This window comes from Aedes aegypti, chromosome 2, assembly GCF_002204515.2.
Source record: "Aedes aegypti strain LVP_AGWG chromosome 2, AaegL5.0 Primary Assembly, whole genome shotgun sequence".
Taxonomy (NCBI): Eukaryota; Metazoa; Arthropoda; class Insecta; order Diptera; family Culicidae; genus Aedes; species Aedes aegypti.
This window is the reverse complement of record NC_035108.1, coordinates 229160321-229187469: the sequence shown is the minus strand read 5'-3', so window position 1 is coordinate 229187469 and position 27149 is coordinate 229160321. Positions and strand designations below refer to the sequence as shown.

At 39.9% G+C, this 27149-nt stretch overlaps 1 protein-coding gene across 3 annotated transcripts in view; it reads right to left on the bottom strand.

Moving 5' to 3' along the window:
• Positions 1-4078: 4078 nt before the first annotated feature.
• LOC110676431 overlaps positions 4079-27149 on the bottom strand; it is a 135266-nt gene continuing 112195 nt past the window's right edge. For all 3 annotated transcript variants that reach the window (XR_002500378.1, XR_002500377.1, XM_021844299.1), the window contains one exon: positions 4079-4418. Coding sequence is in view for 1 of the 3 variants with exons in the window: in XM_021844299.1 (XP_021699991.1) it covers positions 4142-4418 (277 nt within the window). In the remaining 2 variants the exon portion in view is untranslated. The remainder of the gene's footprint in view (positions 4419-27149) is intronic.

The window sequence follows — 27149 nt, the reverse complement described above, 5'->3', positions numbered from 1 at the left end:
ACATAGAAAATTGCGTTTAGAATCATCGAAGTGATTGTGCTATTATAATAAATCATCGAGTTGTTTAGTGGAATACCAAATTTTGTACTATACCATTTAATTCCACTAGATTTTGTATCCTTTGACAGATACACGTAGGCCTTGAGTTGAGGTCGAAATACGCGAATCTGTCAAAGGACACAAACTCTAGTGGAATTAAATTATATAATACTTTTCCCTGAATTTTGTTTCTCCGATTGTCGGTTCCCCGACCTCAGTGGCTGTATAATGAACGAGAAAGAACGAAAGCAATCAAAAGAAGGAGTTATTCTGTCATTCTCGGATATACACATATTTTCAAAAATGCTGAGGATGGTAAAACCCGCCAATTAAATAAAGAAGGGTGCATATTAGATGGCCATTTCGTTCACTAGTTACGACAATTATGAGTGCCAAAAATTTTTCGGGGAAGTGGGATAATCGGGAAACGGGATATTCAGGGAACTGGCATTCAGAGAACTGGCGTTCGGGGAAACGACATTCAGGAAAAAGTAGCACAGCCCATCGAAGTAACTGCAGTAGTCGATTTCTCTTTTCCCCAATAACTTGAAGAGATCAATGTTATCAATTGCCCCGCCTTTTTGTCAGTTGGAAACAAAAAATATCTCAAAAATATAGCTCTAAAGAACAGCCTATGTATAAAAGAAGGTGAAATTTATTTAAATTTTAAATTAACAGTCTTTATACCTATAATTATGATTACATCATATTTAGAAAAAAAAAATAGTATGTTTGAAAGAAGGGTAAATTTGTGATAAATATAGCAAAATCTTCAGTGCAAAAATATATTCTAATAGCGAAGCTCTAAAGAAAAAATAATATTTGAAAGAAGGGTAATTTCTGGATAAATAATAAAATATTATTGGCAATAACCAGTGTTGACCAGACTCATTTCCCCGAAATTCGAATTGTGAAGCCATGAACCGTTATAACTGTGCGTTGTATTCCTGAGATGGAGGGGGAGGTGGTTGGGCTTGAGTGTTGCACATGGGATCCGACAGTTTCGATCTCGGTGGGCCGCAATTCAAGTTTCGGTGAAATGATTCGCACTCACTCACTCACTCATTTCATTTCACCGAAACTTGAATTGTGGCTCTCTGGGATCAAAATTGATCGATTTTGTGTGCAGTACTCAAGCTTAACCATCTGCTTTTCTATCTTAGGAGGATAGAGCATGGTTGTAGTAGTTCGTGGCTTCGTAGTTCGGAAAATGTTATTTTCGGGGAAATGAGTCTGAACAACACTGGGCAATAACTTTCCTAATATGCTTTAGTTTATGCAAGAACAAAGGATGGTTGAATAAAGTGTCATTTTGTATCAATTGACTCCAAAACAAGTCTGATATCATCACAAAGATTCAAAAGAAATGTAAAAACGAATGTCATTTTAAGAAATTCTTGGTCTCAGACTCATTATGCCAAACGACTATTATGCCAGATGACCATTATGCCAATCGACCATTATGCCAAACGACTTTATGCCAAATGACCATTATGCCAAACGACCTTATGCCAAACGGCTTTATGCCAAACGACTTTATGCCAAATGACCTACCACCTTGATAAGGGGTCATGCACAAGGGGGGGAGGGGGTCAAGCCAAGCGTGACGAGCCTTACAACATTTTCGAAGGACTCATACAAAAAACGTGACGAAGGGGGGGGGAGGTGGTCGAAAATGTCAATATTTAGCGTGACATAATTTGTGTACCATCCCTAAATCGAGCTTTATGTCAAAAATTGACTTTTGTCTTCGTTTTAAGTGGGCTATAGCCCAACTAACGGGAGCCCAATTAAAACGAAGCCCACCTAAAGATAGTGCAACGAACGAAATTCGACTGTAATTGAAAATATCTTGAGACAGACAATATTGCGGCGCTCATTTTAACCTTTCAGTCGTCGCGTGGTTGGCCACCGTCAGAACCACCACGCTGCTGTTGTGATCGAAAAGCGAGGTTTTTTCACCAGTGTTGTACAAAATACAACAGCGCGACGACTGAAGTGTTAAATCCACATCCAGCGGCGGCGGTAACGCGCAGAAGATATACTGCTTCGCGTTGAAAAATGGGTTAACCAACGTGCGAAGTTTGATTTTTAACCAACTTCGCAGCGTCGCAACTCGATTCTCAATAGTGCGCATAATGCACACGGTGAAGGGCATAGATGCGCACTATAGCGAAGCGACTCGCGAAGCGGCGAAGTTTGTCAAAAATCGAACTTCGCACGTTGGTTAACCGATTTTTAGTCGCGAAGCAGTATATTGACTTCGCAGCACCAATCTGGAGTTCGCCGGTTGGACTTCCGGCCAAGCCAGCTCGGCTTTTATCTCGACTGTTTTAGAAAACTGTCCAACATCACATCGACGGAAGAAGTTTCACCACAACGGAGGATTTGTCAGTTCGAGCGCGCCAAAATCCTTCCGATTGAAAATGTGTTGGCGGTGCTTAAGGTGCAACTGTTTGCTATCCATAAATGATGCCCAACTAACAATTTTAGCGCTATAAGCCAAGATTATTTGCTCTGTGCTGTATAACAGTTGAATTGAAGTAGCGAACGCAGCAAAAAATGAAAGCTGTCAAAAATAGAACGATTAGCGTTAATACAGCTGTAACGCAAACGTTTTGCAGCTACAAATCGTAGCTGAATAAATTTCGTCAGTTATCGCTTTTGCTGCTTTCACTAAGCTGTAACTCAACACCGTAAAAGATAGCAACCTAATGATGTGGAATAAAACTCCCCATCATCAATCCGGCTGCTTCTATACAATATGATTTGTTATGCTGCTCAATATATAATTAAGAAGCGCTTTGTCGTTAGTTATACAGCGAGCATACAGCAGTATGCTGTAAAACAACAACTTGTGGCGCATCTACTCTGCTTGTTGGATGTAAACATTGCGTTTGACGTTTCGCACCCTTTTACAGCCTGATGAAGTGGTATAAGCGCGGCTATGGCATCTTTTACGATCATTATAAAATATTGTATGAACCATTTTCGATGTAGAACAAAACGGTGTGTTTTCTTTGCCTTTCGATATAGACTGTGGTGGCAACAAGGACAGCGTCGAGACTTGTGGATGCAGAGATCGTGAGTTCGATTCCAAGCGGTGGCAGGTAACGTTGGGAACATTAAATTCAGATACTTATGATATGAATTCCGGAAGCTGTGAAACAGCTTGAAAATAACATTTAATCGATAATACAGCGAAGCTGTATAATAATTATTCAACAGTTGCGAAATGGTTGAGAAAGCGCCTTCCGAAGATGTTACACAGCTACTTGTCGTATAACTGTCGAGATAGAGCAATGATCGGTATGAATAAGAGCTGCCAACACAGCTTAAAAGTAGCTGAGTAGATTCGCCAGATTTGTTGGTAAAAGGATCGCATAGAAGCTTTCGTTCGTGTGTACAGCGCCTTTACTCAGCATAAAGCCGTATAAAGAGGGCCTAGAGAATGTTTACATTTGCACTAAATGTTAGTTGGGTGATCAATTTTGTAGTTTTGGGGATGTGATATCGGTTCTACCGGACATAGATGAACTGAAAGTGTATCAACATGCCTGTTGTTAGCAAGCATATGATCTGGGGATAGATCACCGAATAATCGATATGATATAAAACAGAAATATTTTCTTTTCAACGATAGTTTGAACATAGATTGTTCATGGATGCCGCGATATGTCTATCGTGTGTTACCTTAAGTTCGTTGATAAAGAAGAGGAAATTGAGCGAAGTTTTTTTTCTGAATTTTATCGGGATGCACAATATGCGCGCAATTCAAACGCCACGTCAAAACTCAAGTATGCTTGGATTTTTTCATTTTTCAAGGACGCAAATGTTTTAAATTTGCTTAATCTGAAACATTTGGTGATTTTTATTAACACTGCGACGGTATATCGACATTTTCAGATAATCGCATTACGTGGATTTATCTTGCAGAGCACAATATCTCAAGTTGCACAAGAAATATTTCACAAAGGCGTATGGGAGAAGTTTTGCATCAGCTATCTATTAAGGAGTGTGAGTGAAATAAATGAAATCATTTTTTTTTTTGCTACAGAACGTATATTTTATTTTTTAGAGTCCAATATGTGTTTGAAGGGTGTTAGTTATATTTCAACCCATCAAAATCATTACCTATTCCAATCGATTCATGGCCGTCTACTTCAAATGTAGGGTGATCATGCTTATAATGGTGATGAAAATGTTCATGTTCAACCTCCTCTTTGATAACTACAGGCTTATGTACTTCTTTCTTGATAATCTTCTCCTCTTTGATAACTGTAGGCTTATGATGATGATGAACAGTTTTAACCTGTGTATGTGTATGCTTCTCTTGTTTTACCTTCACTGGAACATGAATGACAATTTTCCGTCGCTTTCTGCAAATAACAAAACAATCCGTTTGAATCAAGGGGTGACATGAGCCAAAAAAAATAGCAACGCAACATCAATAGACCCAATTTTTTTTTTTTTTTTTAAAGACGATCTTATTTAATGGATGTTACCCGGTCAACCAGTCAATGATTTTGGTGATTTTTGATAGCGATCTATTGACTGTTTAACGAGAAACTTGCGACGATCGACGCGCCACCATAATTCATATAACGAAGGGAATTATAACTAACTTGGAGGTGATGATTTCGCAATTTGGAGGTTAACATCACCTCTAAACACTAGCGATTTTGCGGTGGGATGTTGACGTTTGATCACGAATAACGATTCGTTTTGAATGGGTTACATCGGTTACATACATGGCCTGCCCCAAGTAACACAACTTGTTCTATATCAGTTTAAAACTCACAATTTATACATGTTCGGTTGTATTTTTCTTGTATTCCTGACTTAAAACCAAACACTTGAAGAGCTAAAAAAGCGCAAAACATGGCGGCTTATATAACATCTTATAGATGTCTCATAATAAAATCATAGAACTAAGATATTGTTCAATCGACGATCTGTAAACGTACTCTCAACATAATAGAAATAACGATTAAATATAATATAGTAAGTAGTCACAATTAAGTTTTTTGACAGCTCTTCATTTGCACATTAAACATTCAGAAGCACGTGTTAATGTGTGGCAGCGTTGTTTTCGATTTTGACAGATGCGCTTTGCCGAATTTCGAAGAAATTAATCTTTTGCTGATTATTATGGCGAATTTAATTACCGAATTTCGGTTTTATATGTGATTTGCCGTAGTTCGTTAATTTTAATTTTGAAGTTTGATAAACCTGTCAAAATTCAACGAGATTTCAGTAAAAATAAGCTTTACCGAGTGAATTCGTCATTTCATTTTACCGATATGATATTTTGAGATTAAGTGTGTATACGAAAATATTAGTGACTATAGTATCCAACGTAAACTTAAAAGAACAGCCTGTTTCAGGAAGAAGGGCCATTCCTTCCTGCTATGACGTGAATAATCACTGTAACAACGTTATGCTATGGCAAAACCTATATTCATAAGAAAGGAAAATCTTTGCTGAAAAACGAAATTGAAACATAAATACCATCAGAAGTCCCAATACCGATGAGCACGCAGCTGTTCAGCAAAACCATATTGAGGGAATGGGTTCAAATTTCTCCGTTAGAGGATCTTACTGCATTAAAAATTTCTTGGCATTCCTGGATATAGAGGGACATGTACAAGAACAGTAAATTGACAAGGAAAGCTCTCAGCCAATAAAAGAATAATTTTATAAAATGCCCATTCACAAATTTCATAAAGCTGAAGAGGGCAAAATATGTTGTGTGTGGATGTCCACCTATAGGGGCCCAGATAGCCGTAGCGGTAAACGCGCAGCTATTCAGCAAGACCAAGCTGAGGGTCGTGGGTTCGAATCCCACAGGTCGAGGATCTTTTCGGGTTGGAAATTTTCTCGACTTCCCAGGGCATAGAGTATCTTCGTACCTGCCACACGATATACACATGCAAAAATGGTCATTGGCATAGTAAGCTCTCAGTTAATAACTGTGGAAGTGCTCATTAGAACACTAAGCTGAGAAGCAGGCTCTGTCCCAGTAGGGACGTAACGCCAGAAAGAAGAAGAAGAAGGATGTCCACCTATACAAATTTTGTAAAACTTCCATACAAAAAGTGTTACTAGCGGGTGGGTTTCAAAAATGGTAATTTTTGGCGTTATGAAATTTGTGAATGAATCCTTGAACTGCGAAAGTGCCCACTTAGCTAAGAAACAGGCACTGGTTCCAGGTGGAATCTCTGAAGAAGCTTAGAATGTAATCTACAGAGGAACTCCTGTAGGAATTTCTATAGCAACTCCTGTTGAAATTTCTGAAGAAATTACTGATAAGAATACTGAAGGAATTCCTGATGGAATCCCTGGAAGTACTTCTTATGGAATACCCAAAAGAAATCCTAATGCATTTCCATGAGAAATTCCAGATATAATATCTGAAGGAATTCCAGGTAGAATCTCTGAAGAAACTTCTGATTGAATCGATAGAAAAACTTCTGATGGAATCCCTGCAGGAATTCCTAATGGAACTCATGTTAAAATTGTGGTAGGTTTTTTGGCATAATGGTCATTTGGTATGAGCTCGTTTGGCATAATGGTCGTTTGGCATAATAGCCGTCTGGAATAAGTCTGAATCCAAAATTTTCATAAGTAGACATTCATTTTTACGTTTATATTCAATCCTTCTGACGACATCTGGCTTATTTTGGTGTCAATTGATACAAAAATTACACTTTGTTCAACAATCATATGCTCTTGAATAAACTAAAGCATATTATGAAAGTTGTTACCAAAACCTTTTTTGTTATCTATTCAGAAATTGTCCTTTTTCAAATATTATTTTGAGTTGCGCTATTGGAATAAATGACTGCACTGAAGATTTTGATAAATTTAGCACAAATTTACCCTTTTTTAAACATTGAGTGTTCTTTCTTAATATGACGGAATCATAATTATAGGTATAATATTGTATAATAACTGTTGATTTAAAATAGACCATTTCCGTCAGATCTAACCCCCAGCTTTTGTATTTTTCTTCGAAAGACAATCATTTTTAACGAATATTGACCCTCTCCGATTTTGTTTATATACACTCCTAATTTTCTTATGAATTTTTGAAAACATGGATACTCACCACATTTTGAAAAATAATTCGAAATGCGGCACAGTTGGTTCAACCCTATGGGTATCAGCGTGGTGATTTTTCAACAGTTTTTCGATTCCATCCCTGCATTGGGATGCTTGTTTACATTTGGAAACGTCAAATCAGGTGCGCGCTCAAACTGACCGTGATCCCGATCAGGGCGCCCCACACAGGAGCGCCAACGAAACTAACCTCAAATTACTCAAACAAACGTTTTTGAACCAGGTTGGTACTGGCGCAACCCGTTCTGAATCACAGTTTCAACCCCAACCCGATTCAGGTCTTCCTGTAGGAAAATATATTTTCCTCCACATATTGCGCTTCTTGAGATACATTTTAGTGTGACTGTCAAACAGTTATGCGCCGGGGTGAATCTCTTATCATGGACAGTGCGCTTGTTTTCCCTGCTAAGAGCAAATGTGCACTTAACGGTGGCATTCAATCCACAAAACACTGCGCGCAACTACCTGACGCACAATTAATAATACAACAGAAAAATTAAGAAAAGTTTTCGCAACTTTTGTAAATATCACAGTCAATTGATATTTAAGTGGACCAAAATGTATACCCGTACCTTGCAGCATGCATAAACACTTCACAACGGTCAGCTGGTAGACCAGTTTTAACATTTGTCCTCGTTTTCGTTGGCCACACACAATAGATCTGGGCTGCGCGTAACACTGGCGCGTAACTGGCCGGCTCGCAACTAACTCGACGAAAGTAAAATTTTACAAAATATTCGCAATATTCAAAATTCAAAACCATCCCCTAACAACAAATCCCTCATGCACCTAACAGTTACGGTACCACTAGTTCTATTAGACTATTTTTTACTAATGCAACAGCTGCGCAAGGAAATTTTGAACGGCTGTTGCTGCCCCATGTCGGGAATCTTCAGGCTTATTCAATCCTCATCGGCACAAAACAGAGCGATCAGGAATCTATTGACTACAATCCTTGCGTTACAGAACCGTGTAGTGTTCGCCTTGTGCGGTCATAACCGGCTGAAGCGGTGAAGGTGGTTTCCGCGATGATTACGGAAATTTCAGGAACCGTGAAGGAAGGAGGTAACGATACCAGCGGAGGAGGTAGCGAAAACATAAACAAAAATCATCTGGTCACGCCAGCTGAACATGAATTCACCACAACGTGGTGGCAAAAAGGGGCAAAAAGGGGTCTAACTCGAGGTGAAACAAATTGTACACTCAAGAAAAGCTCAAGCCCCCTTAAATGCAGGTGCATTTGCACATACATTGGCCATATATTCATTCTAAATAATTCTATTTGTACCCCATATTCATCATGTTCGTATTGAATACAATGTATTTGTGTAGCGCTTACATATCATTTGAAGAGTATTCAAGGTATGTGCAAGGTTTTTCGGGCTGTTTGGGCACGTCAGGAGTTAATCATCAATGTTAACTTCCTTTTCCCGATCAGCTTAGATAGCCGCGTAGTGTCGGTAGCGGTTGTTTCAATTGGCTAAGAATTAACACTACGGACTGCCTGTTCCGGTGATAAAAGTCCACCTCACAGGTGACCCCTAATTCATACGGCTTTAAGCTTACCGTGTCTAAGAATGAATGGTTAGGGGGGTCTAAATAAAACCTAACCGCAAACGGAGCCTGTGGAGTACCAGGGCGCCCTCTACAGTATTATGCCCTTCCTGTGCTACCCAGAGCAATGGTGCAGGTGACCTTGTGTTTCTCCGAGATAATCGGCTGCCCTTCTTCAGTCTCAACCCTGAGGCTCAATAAGGGTGGGATTATTAATACGTTGAAATTTAGTTTAAATTTTCACCTTTATGGTTTCGCATTATGCGTTTTACATAGTGTATTCTGTGCTTTTCGCCTTTGGCGACTTTTTACAGATACCGATCTGGTTTTTTCGCTGCTGCTCTTTTTCGTGCTGAGATTGTGAAAAGCTTAATCCTGCCTAGTTTGGGTAGTGGCTACGGTTAGGATAGCTTAGTTAGACCAATCTTCAGCATAAAATATCAGCAACGATCAATCTTTGTAGACTCATGCAAATGGTACAGTTCAAGTGGCACTAGTCCAAAAAACTTACTTTTGTGAACTTTTATCTAGGTAACCTTGTGGATCCAGTTTTTGCTACTTTCAGAAACATGAAATGGCAAACTCGCGTTCCATGCCTCGTGCATGCATGCTCGTTAATAAAGCTATCGTTGCTACACTCATTTCTGAGTCAACTACCAGAGATGTATGTGCTGTCACAATTGATATTTCTGTTGGTGATTTCAATAGGAAATACGTCTTTCGTTTTGTGGTGTATTTACCACATGATGAACCATCCCCTATGGATGATTTCAAACGAGTTGTCGTCCACTGCCTATGAAAAGACCTTCTGCTGATTGTGGGCAGTGATGCTGATACTCATCACATGATCTGGAGCAGCTCAGATATTTATCAATTTGAGAAGCTCCAGTCTGATGGAATACTTAAGTAGTTCAAATCTTGGATTACTTATTATAGGAAATCGCCCCACCTTCATGGTACCTGCTAGAGAAAAAGTGTTAGATATAATGCTCTGCTCGAACAGAATCAGTCACGAGTTGACGAATTGGCATGTATCAGATTTTGAATCATTATCTGATCATCGCTACATCTCTATATGAACATATGAATTTAAATTCGCAGACTTGGCATTTGTTATATTCCACAAACTGGGAATTGGTTATGACCCAATTCCATGGATTCTCTGCGTCCATTAGAAATCCTAGTAATTTGGATGTTTTCACTTCCGGTGAATTGGGACACAATTGTCCTTGCTTCGAGTGATCTCACAATGGATTACCTGCTTTGCTCTTGCCCACAGTTGATTAGCAGGAGTTTTCTCATTTTATTTTGTATGGGGAAAGGCATCTAACTTCAAATATCTTGTGAATGAAAGCTTTAATCGAAAAAATATTTTGTAGGCGTGATAGCTATCATCATCACGTACAACCGGTACCAAATATTTTTTCGAAAATAGTTCCCAATTTTGAGAAATAATTCGTTAGATACATTTCGCCATAAAAATATTTTTCGCGTTATACCTGTTAGCGATTTTTCGTGCATAGACACTAGCGCATGTGCGTTACGGTGTGGCGAGTAGCGAAAGGGCATGCATGTAACCCATTGCTTATCACTTTGCTTATAACAAATGTTCCTCACAACTCCCTTCGCGGGACGAGTGGACGATTCCAATTACATGGTAAACACTTATTAAGTGAAACTGATTTCAGAAACCTGAATCTTCATGACATTCTGTTATTTTTAACCAGCTGTGGTAATGAGCTATAGCACTGTTTCTCAACCTTGGTAACGGAGAAAAAACGGCTCGCTGTGAGATGTTCATTTCAGCGTGCATTTAACATGGTCGGGGGTCCGCGGACCCCTTGTTGAGAAACGTGGAGCTATAGGCTCTCTTTACGCTCATGCTCTCATTTCGCTTTTGCGATCTTCCCTCTTCAAGGGACCCCACTCCTATTTCCTCCCATCTTTCCCTTCCCTTTCCTCTCCCATCGGGTAGATGATGAAATAGACTCAAATATGGCGATGGCACAAATCTCCCAAATGGCGGGGAGCCGGCCTTCTGATACCTGATACATACATTGGCCATATATTCATTCTAAATAATTCTATTTGTACTCCATATTCATCATGTTCGTATTGAATACAATGTATTTGTGTATCGCTTACATATCATTTGAATAGTATTCAAGGTATGTGCAAGGTTTATACCAGCTTGAAACACATTGAGTAAACAAAGATGGTATCCGCGGTTGTGATGTTCAGGGAAACTTGTCTATCGATTAGTTGCAGTAGGTCAGCAATATCCTAAATATTTTTCTAAAATTTACAATGTCAATGATATTCTAACATTTATTTGCATCTGTGCAGATTCGGTAATCATAGAATATTGAGAATACATGACTAGCAGCCTACTTAAATGTGCTAAACAACAAACAAAATCCGATACAAGTTCCGCCATGAATGATAACATTCTACAGTAAAAAAAATCCAACTAAAAAGCACTCGAATGTCAGGAGAAGATGTCAAAATAAATTTGAAGTCTGACTGAAATCTCCATGTATAGAACAAATGTGTATGTATATGTGCGTTTCGTGACGATTTGCGCTCTAGATACGTTAGTCTGGAGCAGTGAGGGGACTCTTAAAAACCTCACTGCTGCTGCTACTACTCCGTTTAACATCTGTCGATCAATTGCCCGATTCACGAACTGTCGGTTGGTTTTATGCAATGTGAGAGTATGCAAAGTTCGACGTCGTTTTCGTTCCTTCAATGTGTTGGTGATGGGAATGTAACATTTTACTCACACATTGATGACTAGCATTGGGCACTCTTATAAACTAACGTCGATGAGCTTTCAGTCATTTTAATTTATTTTATGTTATTGAGGATTTTGCCCTCTAATAGACTCACACCTAAATAATTTTGTCACACCAAAATATTCTCCCACCATGTTTGCCATATAATGGATGGCGTCGTAGCTAAAAAACCAACAAGTAACGCACATGTAACGCATTATGTTCGATTGTACATTGAATGCAAGGTGCGTGCTTCTATGAAAGTACCATATAAATGACGTGTGACTATTTATTTTTCCACATTGAAAATGTGCACGAGAATCTATTCATTAACTAAACGAACAATACTTCTATTACCACAATCCCGCTCTCCTCTACTCACAAATATTAAAAACACAGTCTGTGTTAAAAATATATTCGTCAAATTTTGTTATTTTGCTTATCATTGAGTATATTTTGATGTACACCTAATTGTAATTCAGGTTTCAATATTATATTGCATAAACTTATATTTTTGCAGAAAACAATTAATAGCTTTGTATACAAATTTAACTTTGGTCAAAAACATTATTATTTTGCGATTCAATGTTTTCACATAATGTTGAAAACACTAGTTCACTTCCTTTGCAATCCTAATCAAATCCAATCCAATCAAATCCAAATCCAATTCAAATCTAATTTAAATCAATCAAAATTCAGTACAAATACAGTCCTAATCTAATCCAAATTTAATCAAATCCCATTTGATCCAATCGAAATCCAGTACAAATCATATTCAAATTCAATTCAAATGCATTTCATATCCAATCCAAATAAAATCCAAGTTCAATTCAAATCCAATACAAATTGAATAAAAATCCAACCAATATCCAATCGAAATCTAATTTAAATCCATTGCGAATCCAATACAATCCAAATCAAATCCAAATCCAATCCAATCTAATCCAATCCAACATTATTGTTGGAAGATAAATAACACATAGTAGGCGCACGCTATGTCTGAACCAGACGATTATAAAAATCAAATGTACATCGGATTTTTTCTCACTAGAGATCAGTATTTTATCCATATTTTCATAATCGGAAAGTTTTAAAATATTCTATCGGTGAAAATTTGATTTTTTAAACTTTTCAGCTATTTTTCATACTAAAACCCATGAAAACCTCGTTTTTCGGCGTATTTCAGCCCATATAAAATGTATGGAAAAAATTTCACCGATAGAATATTTTAAAACCTTCCGATTATGAAAATATGGATCAAATACTGATCTCTAGCGAGAAAAAATCCGATGTACATTCGATTTTTATAATCGTCTGGTTCAGACATAGCGTGAGGCGTTCAGACCGAACGTCAATCGAAGTAGCCTAGTTTTAAATTTAAATAAAATTTTTCTCTTCTGTTTCTACCACTGCCAAGAGTAGTTCGTTTTACTGCCTACTCCAATAGGTTATTGGCCCAAGTATTTTTTCAAAAGAAGTTTCTCGAAGCAGAAAATGCTGGCGACAACCAAGCGGAACGGATTCCACAAATCCAGCAGCAGTTTCAAAACCACTCAAGCCTTCCTCCCATCGAGCGGTTGTGCGGTCGTGAAAACCTGCCCACGTGGAAGTTTGCGGTGGAAACTTATCTCAAACTGGAGGAGCTGTGGGAAACAGTGAAGCCGATTCTCAACGCGGATGGGACGCTGCCGGTGATCGACGAGAGGAAGTGTAGAAAAGCACGTGCGAAAATTATTCTCCTTCTGGATCCCATCAACTACGTGCACGTGAAGGACGCGAAAACGGCCCGTGAGGTTTGGGCGAAGCTTGAAGCAGCATTTGAGGACACCGGCTTGACGCGCCGGGTGGCGTTGCTTAGGAAGCTCATCACCACATCGCTTTCGTCGTGCGGTAACGTGGAAACGTACGTAACGAAAATCATTTCCACCGCTCACCACCTCCGCGGCGTGGGGTTCGAAATTTCCGAAGAGTGGATCGGATCACTTTTGCTTGCTGGTCTTCCGGAGGAGTACAAGCCGATGATCATGGCGCTGGAAAATTCTGGCATCCCCATAACCGGCGACAGCATCAAGACGAAGCTGCTCCAGGAAGTGCAAATCCCATCGGACAAAATGGCGTTCGTTGGAAGAAAATCGTTTCCTCCGAAAACGAAGCAAAGCGTACCCGAAAATCGGTCAGCTGCGCAGCCCAAAGGTCCGAAGTGCAAGCGTTGCCATAGGTACGGGCACATTGCTAGGGAATGCCAGGTGAGAAGCGAGGCGAGGAAGGGGTCAGCATTCAGCACGGTGCTAACAGCGAATAGTTGCCATAGCAACGACGATTGAGTGTTCGATTCTGGCGCATCGGACCACTTCACCATGAATAGCCGCCTACTGGTGAATGCGCGACCGGCTAGTGGCGTAGTCATGGCAGCCGATAAAGGTGTGATGGAAATTGCTGCGACCGGGACCGTTAAACTTTTTCCAAAGTGTTGCCCGGAAAATCCACCGATAGATGTGAACAACGTCAAGTTCATTCCAACTATTTCCAGTAATCTTCTCTCGGTGAGTCAAATCGTGCGACGAGGTCATGAGGTGCGGTTTTGCGATAATGGCGTGAAGGTAATCGATTCGGATGGTGAGGTCATTGCAACCGGTACCCACGATGTGTCGAATGGACAATTCCGTTTCGACGAGTCTGATGAACAGAAGGCTCTATCACTCGCAGCTTCGCCAGTCAACTTGGACGTCTGGCATAGGAGAATGGGTCACCTCAACGTACGCAGCTTGAAGCTTCTCAAGAACGGCCTTGCTACCGGGGTCGAATTTCAGGAAACAACGATCGACAACTGTTCGGTATGCGCCATGGGTAAGCAAACTCGTCTCCCATTTCCAAGCAGTGGTCATCGTGCATCCGGCGTGTTGGAGCTTGTCCATACGGATATTTGCGGACCAATGGAAGAAACCTCGTTAGGTGGAAGCCGGTACTACGTATCGTTTGTGGACAATTGGACGCGGCGCATATTCGTCTACTTCCTGGAGACGAAATCCGAAGCTGAGGTGCTGAACGCATTCGATCAGTTTCGCGCTCTAGCGGAGAAGCAAACTGGCGCTAAATTGAAAGCCATCAGGAGCGATAACGGTAAGGAATACTGTAATAAATCGTTTCAGAAACGCCTTGCCGAAGCCGGCATCATCCATCAAAAATCCACCGAATACACACCGGAGCAAAACGGGTTGGCCGAGCGTGTCAATCGAACCGTTGTCGAGCGTGCAAGATGCATGCTCTACGAGGCGAAACTACCGAAGTCTTTCTGGGCGGAAGCGGTAGCAGCTGCAACGTACGTGATCTATCGGTCCCCCACAAAAGGTCACGATTTAACACCAGAGGAGGCATGGACCGGTCGGAAGCCCGATCTTTCCCATGTGCGAGTTTTTGGTGCGAAGACGATGGTCCACATTCCCAAGCAAAAGCGGAAGAAGTGGGATGCGAAATCGACGGAGTGCATCCTGGTCGATTTTGACGAGCTGACCAAAGCCTACCGGCTGTATTGACTTCGCAGCACCAATCTGGAGTTCGCCGGTTGGACTTCCGAAGCGAAGTTTTGAACGAACTAACTGTCATTGCTCTGCCAGCTCGGCTTTTATCTCGACTGTTTTAGAAAACTGTCCAACATCACATCGACGGAAGAAGTTTCACCACAACGGAGGATTTGTCAGTTCGAGCGCGCCAAAATCCTTCCGATTGAAAATGTGTTGGCGGTGCTTAAGGTGCAACTGTTTGCTATCCATAAATGATGATCAATTTTGTAGTTTTGGGGATGTGATATCGGTTCTACCGGACATAGATGAACTGAAAGTGTATCAACATGCCTGTTGTTAGCAAGCATATGATCCGGGGATAGATCACCGAATAATCGATATGATATAAAACAGAAATATTTTCTTTTCAACGATAGTTTGAACATAGATTGTTCATGGATGCCGCGATAAGTCTATCGTGTGTTACCTTAAGTTCGTTGATAAAGAAGAGGAAATTGAGCGAAGTTTTTTTTCTGAATTTTATCGGGATGCACAATATGACCCGGTGAAAAAGGACGTAATCAGGAGCCGTGACGTAGTTTTCCTGAACGAGCTGCCTCAGTCCGAGGTAAAGGCTATACCAGCTTCTACGAAGAGCAAGCCAACGCGAGTGCGGACGTTCGTCAATTTAGACTTCGATGCCAGTCCGATTGAACCGATTCCGCGAGATGAACCAGCCCGGCCTACACGTGAAGAAGAATCATCCGATGAAGGTGCATCTGGATCCGACGAAGATTTTTATTCGCAAGCTGAAACCAGCGGCGGAGAATACTCAGAAGGTGCTGAGGGTGACGTGACAATTACGGCGCTCCCGCCGCGACAATCTTCAAATCCACCGGAGTCACAGGTGTTGAGGCGCAGCGGTCGGGAGCGCGCAATTCCAGGCAAGTACAATGATTTTGTATTTCCGAAAAAAGGCTTTCCGTTTTCCCCTTCTACAGAGCAGCCTGACCAAGCCGGTCAGAGCAATCGGCAACAAGGATTGAAGGCGAGTAAACGTTCGGCGAGCAAGTCGGGCGATCCCCAAACGCGAGCGCAGGCGTTGCGAAACGACGACGCGTTGCAGTGGCAATCCGCCATGGACGAAGACGCCACGAATGACACGTGGGAGTTGGTGCAGCTTCCGGCCGACAAGAAGGCCATCGATTGCAAATGGCTCTTCAAATCTAAGCAGGACGAGAAAGGCAACGTGATCCGTCACAAAGCGAGAATCGTCGCTCAAGGGTTTTCGCAGCGGTACGGGTCCGACTACGACGAAGTCTTCGCGCCGGTGGCAAAGCAAACGACATTCCGGATGTTGTTGACTGTTGCCAGCCGGAGAGGTTCCATCGTAAGGCACGTCGACGTAAAAACGGCGTACTTGAACGGTGTACTCGAAGAAACCGTCTACATGCGTCAACCAGAGGGATACCATGTCGGCGATGAGAGGACGGTCTGCCGATTGAGGAGGAGTCTGTACGGCCTGAAGCAGTCAGCGCGCGTATGGAATCGCAAAGTGGATGCGGTTTTCAAATCCATGGGGTTCAAGCCGACCGAATCAGATCCTTGTTTGTACGTGCGACGTATGAATGGTTCGGTTGCATATATCCTGATATACGTAGATGACATGGTCATCGTCACGCAAACGACGAACGAGTTTCAATCCATTCTGAAGTCGCTTCAGGAACAGTTTTCCGTGGCTGACCTTGGAGACATCAGCCATTTTCTTGGCATGCAAGTCGAGAGAAGCGAAACAGGGTACATGCTCAACCAGGAAATGTACATCCGCAAATTGGCCGAACGGTTCGGCATGCAGCAAGCGAAACCGTCGAAGATACCACTCGATCCGAGCTACCTACAGCAGAAGGAGGAGATGGATCAGCTGCCGAACAACCATGACTACATGAGCTTGATTGGAGGTCTCCTGTATGTAGCTGTGCACACGCGGCCAGACGTATCCGTGAGCGTGTCGATTCTGGCGCAAAAATCCAGCTGCCCGAATTCGCAAGATTGGGCAGAAGCGAAGCGAATTCTTCGGTATTTGTATACCACAAGCAACCATAAACTGCAGCTTGGTGCTTCCAGTGCTGGGTTGGAAATGTTTGTCGATGCAGACTGGGCCGGCGACGCTCGCGACCGGAAATCGAATTCCGGCATGATTTTGATGTTCGGTGGAGGACCAATTTCGTGGTGCTCACGAAAGCAAACGTGCGTTGCTTTGAGTTCGACCGAAGCGGAGTTCGTTGCGCTCGCTGAAGGGTGTCAGGAGCTAATATGGACCAAGCAACTGCTGAAGGAGATCAGTGAAGCAACCGACGTTCCGATACCCGTTTTCGAGGACAACCAAAGTTGCATCAAGCTGGTGGAAAGCGATCGTATCGAACGGCGCAGCAAACACATCGATACCAAGTTCTTCTTTGTTCGAGACCTGCCAGAGAGAGGAGAGATTAGATTGCAGTACTGTCCGACGGAATCAATGCTGGCCGATATGATGACGAAACCACTCCAACGGGTTCGTCTGGAGAGATTACGTTTAGCTGTGGGAATCCGTCCGGATCTGCTCGAGGAGGAGTGTTGGAAGATAAATAACACATAGTAGGCGTTCAGACCGAACGTCAATCGAAGTAGCCTAGATTTAAATTTAAATAAAATTTTTCTCTTCTGTTTCTACCACTGCCAAGAGTAGTTCGTTTTACTGCCTACTCCAATAATTATTCCAAATCCTATCCAATTCAAATACAAATCATATCTAATTTCAAATCAAAATGCAATCCATATCAAATCAAAATCCAAATCGAATCCAATTTTGAATTGAATCAAATCCAATCGAATCCAGTACAAATCCTATCTAAATACAATCCAAATCAAATTCAAACGAAATCCAAATCCAATTCAAAATTAATTCAAATCAATCCAAATCCAGTACAAATACAGTCCTAATGTGATCTAAACCCAATCCAAATCCAGTACAAATCCAGTCTAAATTAAACTCAAATCCAATTCAATCCAAACCATTTGGATTTCTAGTCCAAATTTTATCAAACCTATTTAAATTCAAATCAAATCCAGTGGGAAAACAGTCAAAATCTAATCCAAATCCAATCCAAATAAAATCCAAGAACTATTCCGATCCAATCAAAATCCAATCCAAATCTAAATCGTATACAAATCCTATTCAAATCTAATCGAAATCCAGTGCAAATCATATCCAAATCCTAATTCAACTCCATTCCAAATCCAATACAATCCAATCCAAATCCAATCTAATCGAATTCAAATCTTAACCAATCCACATCAAATTCAAAACTAATTCAAATCCAATCCAAATCCAGTAGGAATACAGTCCAAATCTGATCAAATGCTAATCCAATCCAAATAAAATCCACGAACAATTCAAATCCAATCCAATCCATATTTTTTTCCAAATCCAATCTAAATCCAATCCAATTCAAATCCAATCAAAGTTCAAATCAAAATGCAATCCGTATCTAATCAAAATCCAAATTGAATCCTATTCCAATTTGAATCAAATCCAAATCCAATCGAAATCCAGCGCAAATACAATCCAAAACAATCCGAATCTAATCGAAATCTAATCAAAATCTAATCCAAATCCAATCCAAATCCATTCCAAATCCACTCAAAGGCCACTTCAAATCCACTACAAACACAAATACGAGCTCGATAATCAAAAATAGTGCGCATGAGTACAAAGGAATCTATTGTCGGCGCGGTAAAAAGTTAGAAATGGTTCCTCGCCGAAGTTGGATTTTTCTCGGAATCCATGCAAGATACCCTACTTCGGAAGTGGTGCATTCGATTCGCATCTGGATGCGCTCGAATGCGCCCTACTTCCGAGGTAGGGTATCTTGCATGGATTCCGAGAAAAATCCAACTTCGGCGAAATGCATTTTCTAATGATTGACCGAACTTACAATATTTTATGAAATGTTTTTCCATCCGGTACACAAACGTTAAATTTCCGAACTATATAATTATTTCAACAATCGCATCACTTCCAAATTTTCAACAAATATTCATTCCATTCTCATGCCAAATCATTGTTTTTTTGTCAACCATCATCTTTTCTCATCATGTATTTTTTTTCTGTTCTCCTCATTTTTGTGGCTCATATTTCATTCAATTTTTTATCTTTTTTTTTCCCGCATGCCGATTCTCATTTTTTGCATGCCAACAATCATATTCTCCCATCATGTATTTTTTTTTCTCTGGCCAATATCTTATTCTCATTTTTTTCCGCATGCCAATCCTCATTTTTTGCATGCCAACAAACATATTCTCCAATCATGTATATTTTTCTCTGGCCAATATTCTATTCTTTTTTATTTTTTGCAAACCGTCTATCTCCATCGAAATGTTTTCAATCATTTATTTTTTTATCGTCTCTCTAGCTTTTTTTATTCATCTCTCTCCGTAGCTTTTTTTTCATTTTTTTTCATCTCTCGCCGTGCATTCTTTTATTTTTCTTTCGAGCACTATGTCCATTTCTTCCACAACCACTTTTCCTTACCTATTTTTCAATAAAACTGCTACGCAAATTGGTCTACCAACTGCGCCAATGTCGTAACCGGAACTTCAATCCGGACCAATTCACTGACCATGCGTCGGAGCAAATTTCTATTTTTTTTATTGATGCCGACGGACAGAGGGCGATGCCACTCGCTTACTCATCCGTCGGACATCATAACTGGTGACTCAGCCGGCTGCAGTGAAGGGACTCTTAAAAACCTCACTGCTGCTGCTACTGCTCCGTTTAACATCTGTCGATCAACTGCCCGATTCACGAACTGTCGGTTGGTTTTATGCAATGTGAGAGTATGCAAAGTTCGACGACGTTTTCGTTCCTTCAATGTGTTGGTGATAAGAATGTAACATTTTACTCACACATTGATGACTAGCATTAGGCACTCTTATAAACTAACGTCGATGAGCTTTCAGCCATTTTAATTTATTTTATGTTACTTCTATTACCACACTTACTATGTATGTGCATACCCACATTGCAAAAATCCATGTAGGTCTAGGTTGGTCTAGGCCTACCTATCTTAAGAGTTATTCTTTTACCTTACTATTCTGGTACCTCTTACTTGTTAGTACCTACGGGATTTATGTGCTATATATACTGGCTGTCGTGGTCGCAGAAGATAGAGATTTTCCGGACTGTGGACTGATTAACATATTATTTTATTCTTTATTTGCAGGTTATAAAAGTGGCGACGAGGATCATGGAAACGTGTGTTGGCGATTATCGTTTTTCTTTGAGGTGGCGAGTTTGCCAATTTAATTTATTTGAGTATGGTGAAATTGCCAATTTTATTTATTCGAGTATGGTGAAATTGCCAATTCTATTTATTCGAGTATGGTGAAATTGCCAATTTTATTTATTCGAGTATGGTGAAATTGCCATTCGTAAAAAGTGTGGTGAAATTGCCAATTTGCGTTGAAATGGTTCTTTAGAGCTGACAAAGTTGTCGTATATTGTGAACATAGCTGTTCTTTTGTGAAGCGATTGCTGTATCCTGAGATGAATGAAACTGTTCTTTAGTGTTGACGAAGTTGTCAAATTTAATGTTGAAGAATAGTATGAATCCAAAGATTTGAATGTTTTGTTGTAGCCATGAAATGAAAAAAAATGCGCTCTGAAGATAACAGGATGGAATTTTCTGGATATATTTTCGATTGTTCATTGAGTTGTTGTAACACGTAGGGGACGTTTTGAAGAGTTAGAAAGTTTCTAAAGGGAAAAGGACTGTAGTGTCTACCTATCTTAAGAGTTATTCTTTTACCTTACTGTTCTGGTACCTCTTACTTGTTAGTACCTACGGGATTTATGTGCTATATATACTGGCTGTCGTGGTCGCAGAAGATAGAGATTTTCCAGACTGTGGACTGATTAACATATTATTTTATTCTTTATTTGCAGGTTATAAAAGGCACATGAATCAAATGGAAACTTTATCTTGAGTGTAGGGGACCGAGGGGTAAACTAACAGTTTTCCGTGGCTGACCTTGGAGACATCAGCCATTTTCTTGGCATGCAAGTCGAGAGAAGCGAAACAGGGTACATGCTCAACCAGGAAATGTACATCCGCAAATTGGCCGAACGGTTCGGCATGCAGCAAGCGAAACCGTCGAAGATACCACTCGATCCGAGCTACCTACAGCAGAAGGAGGAGATGGATCAGCTGCCGAACAACCATGACTACATGAGCTTGATTGGAGGTCTCCTGTATGTAGCTGTGCACACGCGGCCAGACGTATCCGTGAGCGTGTCGATTCTGGCGCAAAAATCCAGCTGCCCGAATTCGCAAGATTGGGCAGAAGCGAAGCGAATTCTTCGGTATTTGTATACCACAAGCAACCATAAACTGCAGCTTGGTGCTTCCAGTGCTGGGTTGGAAATGTTTGTCGATGCAGACTGGGCCGGCGACGCTCGCGACCGGAAATCAAATTCCGGCATGATTTTGATGTTCGGTGGAGGACCAATTTCGTGGTGCTCACGAAAGCAAACGTGCGTTGCTTTGAGTTCGACCGAAGCGGAGTTCTTTGCGCTCGCTGAAGGGTGTCAGGAGCTAATATGGACCAAGCAACTGCTGAAGGAGATCAGTGAGGCAACCGACGTTCCGATACCCGTTTTCGAGGACAACCAAAGTTGCATCAAGCTGGTGGAAAGCGATCGTATCGAACGGCGCAGCAAACACATCGATACCAAGTTCTTCTTTGTTCGAGACCTGCCAGAGAGAGGAGAGATTAGATTGCAGTACTGTCCGACGGAATCAATGCTGGCCGATATGATGACGAAACCACTCCAACGGGTTCGTCTGGAGAGATTACGTTTAGCTGTGGGAATCCGTCCGGATCTGCTCGAGGAGGAGTGTTGGAAGATAAATAACACATAGTAGGCATTCAGACCGAACGTCAATCGAAGTAGCCTAGATTTAAATTTAAATAAAATTTTTCTCTTCTGTTTCTACCACTGCCAAGAGTAGTTCGTTTTACTGCCTACTCCAATAATTATTCCAAATCCTATCCAATTCAAATACAAATCATATCTAATTTCAAATCAAAATGCAATCCATATCAAATCAAAATCCAAATCGAATCCAATTTTTAATTGAATCAAATCCAATCGAATCCAGTACAAATCCTATCTAAATACAATCCAAATCAAATTCAAACGAAATCCAAATCCAATTCAAAATTAATTCAAATCAATCCAAATCCAGTACAAATACAGTCCTAATGTGATCTAAACCCAATCCAAATCCAGTACAAATCCAGTCTAAATTAAACTCAAATCCAATTCAATCCAAACCATTTGGATTTCTAGTCCAAATTTTATCAAACCTATTTAAATTCAAATCAAATCCAGTGGGAAAACAGTCAAAATCTAATCCAAATCCAATCCAAATAAAATCCAAGAACTATTCCGATCCAATCAAAATCCAATCCAAATCTAAATCGTATACAAATCCTATTCAAATCTAATCGAAATCCAGTGCAAATCATATCCAAATTCTAATTCAACTCCATTCCAAATCCAATACAATCCAATCCAAATCCAATCTAATCGAATCCAAATCTTAACCAATCCACATCAAATTCAAAACTAATTCAAATCCAATCCAAATCCAGTAGGAATACAGTCCAAATCTGATCAAATGCTAATCCAATCCAAATAAAATCCACGAACAATTCAAATCCAATCCAATCCATATTTTTTTCCAAATCCAATCTAAATCCAATCTAAATCCAATCCAATTCAAATCCAATCAAAGTTCAAATCAAAATGCAATCCGTATCTAATCAAAATCCAAATTGAATCCTATTCCAATTTGAATCAAATCCAAATCCAATCGAAATCCAGCGCAAATACAATCCAAAACAATCCGAATCTAATCGAAATCTAATCAAAATCTAATCCAAATCCAATCCAAATCCATTCCAAATCCACTCAAAGGCCACTTCAAATCCACTACAAACACAAATACGAGCTCGATAATCAAAAATAGTGCGCATGAGTACAAAGGAATCTATTGTCGGCGCGGTAAAAAGTTAGAAATGGTTCCTCGCCGAAGTTGGATTTTTCTCGGAATCCATGCAAGATACCCTACTTCGGAAGTGGTGCATTCGATTCGCATCTGGATGCGCTCGAATGCGCCCTACTTCCGAGGTAGGGTATCTTGCATGGATTCCGAGAAAAATCCAACTTCGGCGAAATGCATTTTCTAATGATTGACCGAACTTACAATATTTTATGAAATGTTTTTCCATCCGGTACACAAACGTTAAATTTCCGAACTATATAATTATTTCAACAATCGCATCACTTCCAAATTTTCAACAAATATTCATTCCATTCTCATGCTAAATCATTGTTTTTTTGTCAACCATCATCTTTTCTCATCATGTATTTTTTTTCTGTTCTCCTCATTTTTGTGGCTCATATTTCATTCAATTTTTTATCTTTTTTTCCCGCATGCCGATTCTCATTTTTTGCATGCCAACAATCATATTCTCCCATCATGTATTTTTTTTTCTCTGGCCAATATCTTATTCTCATTTTTTTCCGCATGCCAATCCTCATTTTTTGCATGCCAACAAACATATTCTCCAATCATGTATATTTTTCTCTGGCCAATATTCTATTCTTTTTTTTTTTTTGCAAACCGTCTATCTCCACCGAAATGTTTTCAATCATTTATTTTTTTATCGTCTCTCTAGCTTTTTTTATTCATCTCTCTCCGTAGCTTTTTTTTCATTTTTTTTCATCTCTCGCCGTGCATTCTTTTATTTTTCTTTCGAGCACTATGTCCATTTCTTCCACAACCACTTTTCCTTACCTATTTTTCAATAAAACTGCTACGCAAATTGGTCTACCAACTGCGCCAATGTCGTAACCGGAACTTCAATCCGGATCAATTCACTGACCATGCGTCGGAGCAAATTTCTATTTTTTTTTATTGATGCCGACGGACAGAGGGCGATGCCACTCGCTTACTCATCCGTCGGACATCATAACTGGTGACTCAGCCGGCTGCAGTGAAGGGACTCTTAAAAACCTCACTGCTGCTGCTACTGCTCCGTTTAACATCTGTCGATCAACTGCCCGATTCACGAACTGTCGGTTGGTTTTATGCAATGTGAGAGTATGCAAAGTTCGACGACGTTTTCGTTCCTTCAATGTGTTGGTGATAAGAATGTAACATTTTACTCACACATTGATGACTAGCATTAGGCACTCTTATAAACTAACGTCGATGAGCTTTCAGCCATTTTAATTTATTTTATGTTACTTCTATTACCACACTTACTATGTATGTGCATACCCACATTGCAAAAATCCATGTAGGTCTAGGTTGGTCTAGGCCTACCTATCTTAAGAGTTATTCTTTTACCTTACTATTCTGGTACCTCTTACTTGTTAGTACCTACGGGATTTATGTGCTATATATACTGGCTGTCGTGGTCGCAGAAGATAGAGATTTTCCGGACTGTGGACTGATTAACATATTATTTTATTCTTTATTTGCAGGTTATAAAAGTGGCGACGAGGATCATGGAAACGTGTGTTGGCGATTATCGTTTTTCTTTGAGGTGGCGAGTTTGCCAATTTAATTTATTTGAGTATGGTGAAATTGCCCATTTTATTTATTCGAGTATGGTGAAATTGCCAATTCTATTTATTCGAGTATGGTGAAATTGCCAATTTTATTTATTCGAGTATGGTGAAATTGCCATTCGTAAAAAGTGTGGTGAAATTGCCAATTTGCGTTGAAATGGTTCTTTAGAGCTGACGAAGTTGTCGTATATTGTGAACATAGCTGTTCTTTTGTGAAGCGATTGCTGTATCCTGAGATGAATGAAACTGTTCTTTAGTGTTGACGAAGTTGTCAAATTTAATGTTGAAGAATAGTATGAATCCAAAGATTTGAATGTTTTGTTGTAGCCATGAAATGAAAAAAAAAATGCGCTCTGAAGATAACAGGATGGAATTTTCTGGATATATTTTCGATTGTTCATTGAGTTGTTGTAACACGTAGGGGACGTTTTGAAGAGTTAGAAAGTTTCTAAAGGGAAAAGGACTGTAGTGTCTACTAAAGAAACTATAAGCAAAGAAGCGAAATGTTCCAATTGGAATTCCAAGTTTACTGTCAATGTCATTCCAATCGAGCAGAAGACTTGTCAAACACTTTTTCACACAAGCTAAAAACGGCTCACACAAAAATGTTACCGTCCACGAAAATTTTGCTTCTTCTGAAGTAGCATATTTTCTGAATACATGAGTGTCGATTGCAATTTTCATGCTTTGCATAAAGAATGCTCTACTCATTACATTGGTTTTACACACATTCAGTCAATTTTTCATTCGTTACCCAAACCTGTGAAAATTCAACACATAAGACCTGTGACTCCCTTTTAGCGTGGGATTTAACATTGACAGTGCTGCGTAATAGATTTGGCATAGTTGCTAGCTGATTTATTTTGAATATGATCAGATTTCGTCTCTTTATAATTTAGTCTCTTTAGTGTCTACCTATCTTAAGAGTTATTCTTTTACCTTACTGTTCTGGTACCTCTTACTTGTTAGTACCTACGGGATTTATGTGCTATATATACTGGCTGTCGTGGTCGCAGAAGATAGAGATTTTCCAGACTGTGGACTGATTAACATATTATTTTATTCTTTATTTGCAGGTTATAAAAGGCACATGAATCAAATGGAAACTTTATCTTGAGTGTAGGGGACCGAGGGGTAAACTAACGCGTCGCAAGTTTTTCATTGTTTTCTAATATTCGATAAATGTTATCAAAATTTTGACACCAAAATAAGATGACTTCTTCTGCTTTACCGACTTGAAAAAAAAATAATCATCAACCAAAAACATTTGTGGGGTTCCATGCGAACCGAACAGTTTATGTTTAATATGATTTTTTTGTCAATACCTTTTTGATTGGGAATTGAACTCTAATTGTTAGAGGAATAGCAAGCCGAAGGACACTCATCAACTATGCCACACTATATCACATCCCTAAAGGTGGCAAGAGGCATTCATAAACTAGGCCTCAAGAATGGCCAGCACTCTAGCAGCAGGCATGTTTCTTGTGCATACATATTTACGATAATACCTACCATTAAGAGCCAATGAGTTATGATATCCAAAATGCTTATCAGTAATGTTTGGGATCTGAGAGAAAAGATCCGAAAAAGTCACGCAGAATCATATTCGGTCTCAAATATGCCGATCCTTGGAAAATCAAAACATCGAGACCTGCCATGCGATGTACCAGAATACCTTTACGCTGCTTTACGAAACGATACGGAAAAGAATGATAAAGGTGCTTCGATTCAAAGCTTCATTTTTCCACAGACAAACAGACATCACACTCTCATCAATGTCCATCGACCACCTTTTTAACGGTCGTTTCAAAAATATGGTAGGTGGCCAATCCACCACCCGCAGCGCTCGCATCATTTTTGTTCGCGTTTGACGTTTACACACTACCACCATCTGTTGGCTCGTCGGCCAAACGCGCTAATTTTAGCATTCGGCGTACATGTCCTCGTGACTATGATTTTGATCGATATTCGTTCTAAGTGTTACGTCTGTTTGTCTGTGATTTTTCTTTGTCAATATATAACTTTACTTTGTCATCATTCGTTACACGTTTTTCGATGAATATTCATGAAGGTGACTAAAGCCAATTCGATAAAACATGATCTAACGAAATTTAGTATCATTTCTTTGAAGATCTATATTGTATGCTTGATAAAGAAAGACACTCATAAGGTTTTATAGATTGATGAAAATACTTGAATATACGTAACGAAATGAACAGTAAAGAACAAGCGACAGGAATATTTATTATTGGATAAATATATTTGAAGTAGTTCATAGGATGGTTGACCGGGGTAACATTTCTTGGAAGATTTATAATGCATGCTTGGTAGAGAAAGTAACTCATAAGGTTTTATAGATTGATGAAGATACTTGAATATACGTAACGAAATTAATAGTATAGAACAACGGACAGAAATATTTATTATTGGATAAAGATATTTAAAGTAGTTCATAGGATGGTTGACCGGGTTATATCG